The 2,500-nt window shown below is 43.3% G+C and overlaps 1 protein-coding gene across 32 annotated transcripts in view; it reads left to right on the top strand.

Moving 5' to 3' along the window:
- EBF3 (EBF transcription factor 3) overlaps nucleotides 1–2,500 on the top strand; it is a 130,375-nt gene that overhangs the window by 94,532 nt on the left and 33,343 nt on the right. For all 32 annotated transcript variants that reach the window (XM_074589920.1, XM_074589924.1, XM_074589935.1 and 29 more), the window contains one exon: nucleotides 30–156. In XM_074589920.1, coding sequence (XP_074446021.1) covers nucleotides 30–156 — 127 coding nt within the window. The remainder of the gene's footprint in view (nucleotides 1–29; nucleotides 157–2,500) is intronic.

The following is a 2,500-nucleotide window of genomic DNA, read 5'->3' as shown; positions in this document are numbered from 1 at the left end:
AAGGTATGCTTTCGGTATGATTTTTATAGCTGATAACACCCCACGCCATCAGAGTTCAGACACCACCACGGCACATTCCAGGAGTTGTTGAAGTAACTCTCTCCTACAAATCCAAACAGTTCTGCAAAGGTGCTCCCGGCCGATTCGTCTACACTGGTAAGTGTATGGCTTCCTTACTCCTTTTGGGATAATAATTCCCATCTCTTAATGACACACAGCCAGTGCAAAGCGTGAACGTTACAATGCTGCTGAAAAATAGGGTATGTCTTGCAGGAAATGTAACTGGTGGTAGCTGGACCTCAAAATACCTATTGGTGTGGCACCCAGAAGCTCCGGTGCCCAGCCAAGCCTCTTGGGTCTTAGACATGTCTCGATGTCTCATGAGATCGAGCTCTCTCACAAGATGCCTGTTACTTCCTGTCTTTATTTTGGCCAGAAATAGGTTAACAACGGTATTTCCTACTCTGCTCCAGCCAGAAAAAGGAGTGAAGAAGTATTCGGTGCTGAAAAATGTTTTTGAGACTTCTTGTCCAAACTTCTTGAACTTCCCTAAAGGTTCAGTTGAAGTTTTAGGCACCGGTTCAAGTAGCTGTTGTTGGATCCAAATGACTTTATCCAACCTTACTCACAATCTGGCTCTAAAAATTCTTTCAGACCTGAAACTTGGGTTACAAACTCACAAGCCTGGGAATGATTTATTTGTGCCAATTCTCTTAAATACATTTGATTTTAATTTACAAGAGCACAAGAAAAAGTCGGAACTTTGTGGTTTCCAGTGGTTTTAATATGAAAATTCTTACTTCGGGATGAAGTATTGCTGGCTTTTTATCTAAAATGTGTATTACAGTTTTTCTGGCATTTAACAGTGAATTTAACTGAGGTGCTGGGAGGAAAAGGGGAGAAATGGCAATTTAACTTACCGTAGTTTTGGATGAGGATTCTAGGTAATAAATTTGATCTGATGAATCAATCTCTCTTTTGAAAACAAAGAGCCTTTAACTGTTTACTTGACAGACTGCAGGGATTCAGGGAGAGTTCTCGCTGCTTATTGGGTAGATAATGCAGATTGCAGATGATGTGCAGATGATGTGCATTTTGATGAATATTTTCCCACTAGACTGCAACTGTTTCGATCTATTAATTTAGATCTTATGGGAAAAGTGTGTTCCTGGGTAGTTTTAAGCTAGGACTTTTTAAACAGTTAACGCACTGAGGATATGTTTTTCTGTCTGCCTGAGATCTATCGCTGAAATGAACTTTTAAGTGAAGGTAGCATCTGAGATGCTTATCTTCCATCTGTCCCCAAAGAAATCACAACCTGAGCAGAACCAAGTGCTCGCATTCGCACCTGGGGGCCTCGCTCCTGGCTGGCGGGGGAGAGAATATTTAGATTTTCTCGCTCTTTCTGGTTGGGTTGCTAGCAGAGTTACCAAACGGGATGGTGGTGCTTTTGGTGCTAAGGACGTATCTCGAAAGCGGGCGTTGTTTCATTGTCTGCTGCAAAGGTGGTCACCACAGGTGGGGTTACAGCCTTCGAAACGCTGGTGTGAACACAGCCCGTGCAAGGCTTCAGCGTGGCGTCCTGACGAGAGTGACTGTTGAGCTAAGATAAGCGTTCAGCGAAATAAAAGATGAATGAATTAGAAGCCGTAGACCAAGTTCCAGATACTTTAGCTGCGGTGAGCTGGTGCAGTTCCATTACACACAGGGAAGCGCCGCAGATTGGAACCAGATGACGGTCTGGCTCTCGGTGCACAGCCCTGGAATTTGGAATTGCTTTACAGTCATGTCTTAAACTGATTTCTTAGGTGCGCATTTTGCAAATTTGGCAAATTTTGCTGTTTCGAACTCCTTTCTAATGTGTAAACGCAAATATTTATGAAACTGTAAGGAAAAGCCATTTGTTTCTTCTTTCCTGGGGTCGTCTTTTGTCTTCATTGCTAAGGAAAGATGTTCAAGAGAATCGTGAGAATGTCAGGAGTTTCTCCCGCTGGAATTAAATTGTAGTAAAGTTGCATTGCTAACAACACTTTAATGGGAAATATATATTTAAAACCCCTTTTGAGGGAGGCAAAAGCCAATACCCCAGCAATAGGAAAATAAAAAGATAAAGGCAGCGCCTTCCTGACGGAGAAACTTCTGCCTGCTTCGCTTTATCCTGAAGTGATAGGGTGACCGAGATAGTCTTTGGAAATTAGAGCTGCCGTTGTGAGCGAAGCCAAGCCTCACTGTATTTCAGAAAATGAAAATGATGTAGCCCTGGAGGAGGGAGGGGCTGAATCCCCAGGGCATCTGTTTCCCATCAGTGTCCCACCATGCTTGCAGTCTGGCTTGGCACTCTAACATTTAACCTTCCCGGCAGGAGGTAGACCATAGGGCAACAAGGCTGCAGAATAATGAAACAAGAGTGTAGTGTGGTGTACAAAGCCTTTGTGAGCGGAGAAGTTGAGACATTAAATGATCAGGGTGCGGAGATATGAAAGTTCCAGATTTTTCTGAA

Source organism: Larus michahellis, chromosome 6 (assembly GCF_964199755.1).
Source record: "Larus michahellis chromosome 6, bLarMic1.1, whole genome shotgun sequence".
In the NCBI taxonomy this organism is placed as follows: Eukaryota; Metazoa; Chordata; class Aves; order Charadriiformes; family Laridae; genus Larus; species Larus michahellis.
This window is presented reverse-complemented; position numbering and strand designations above follow the sequence as displayed.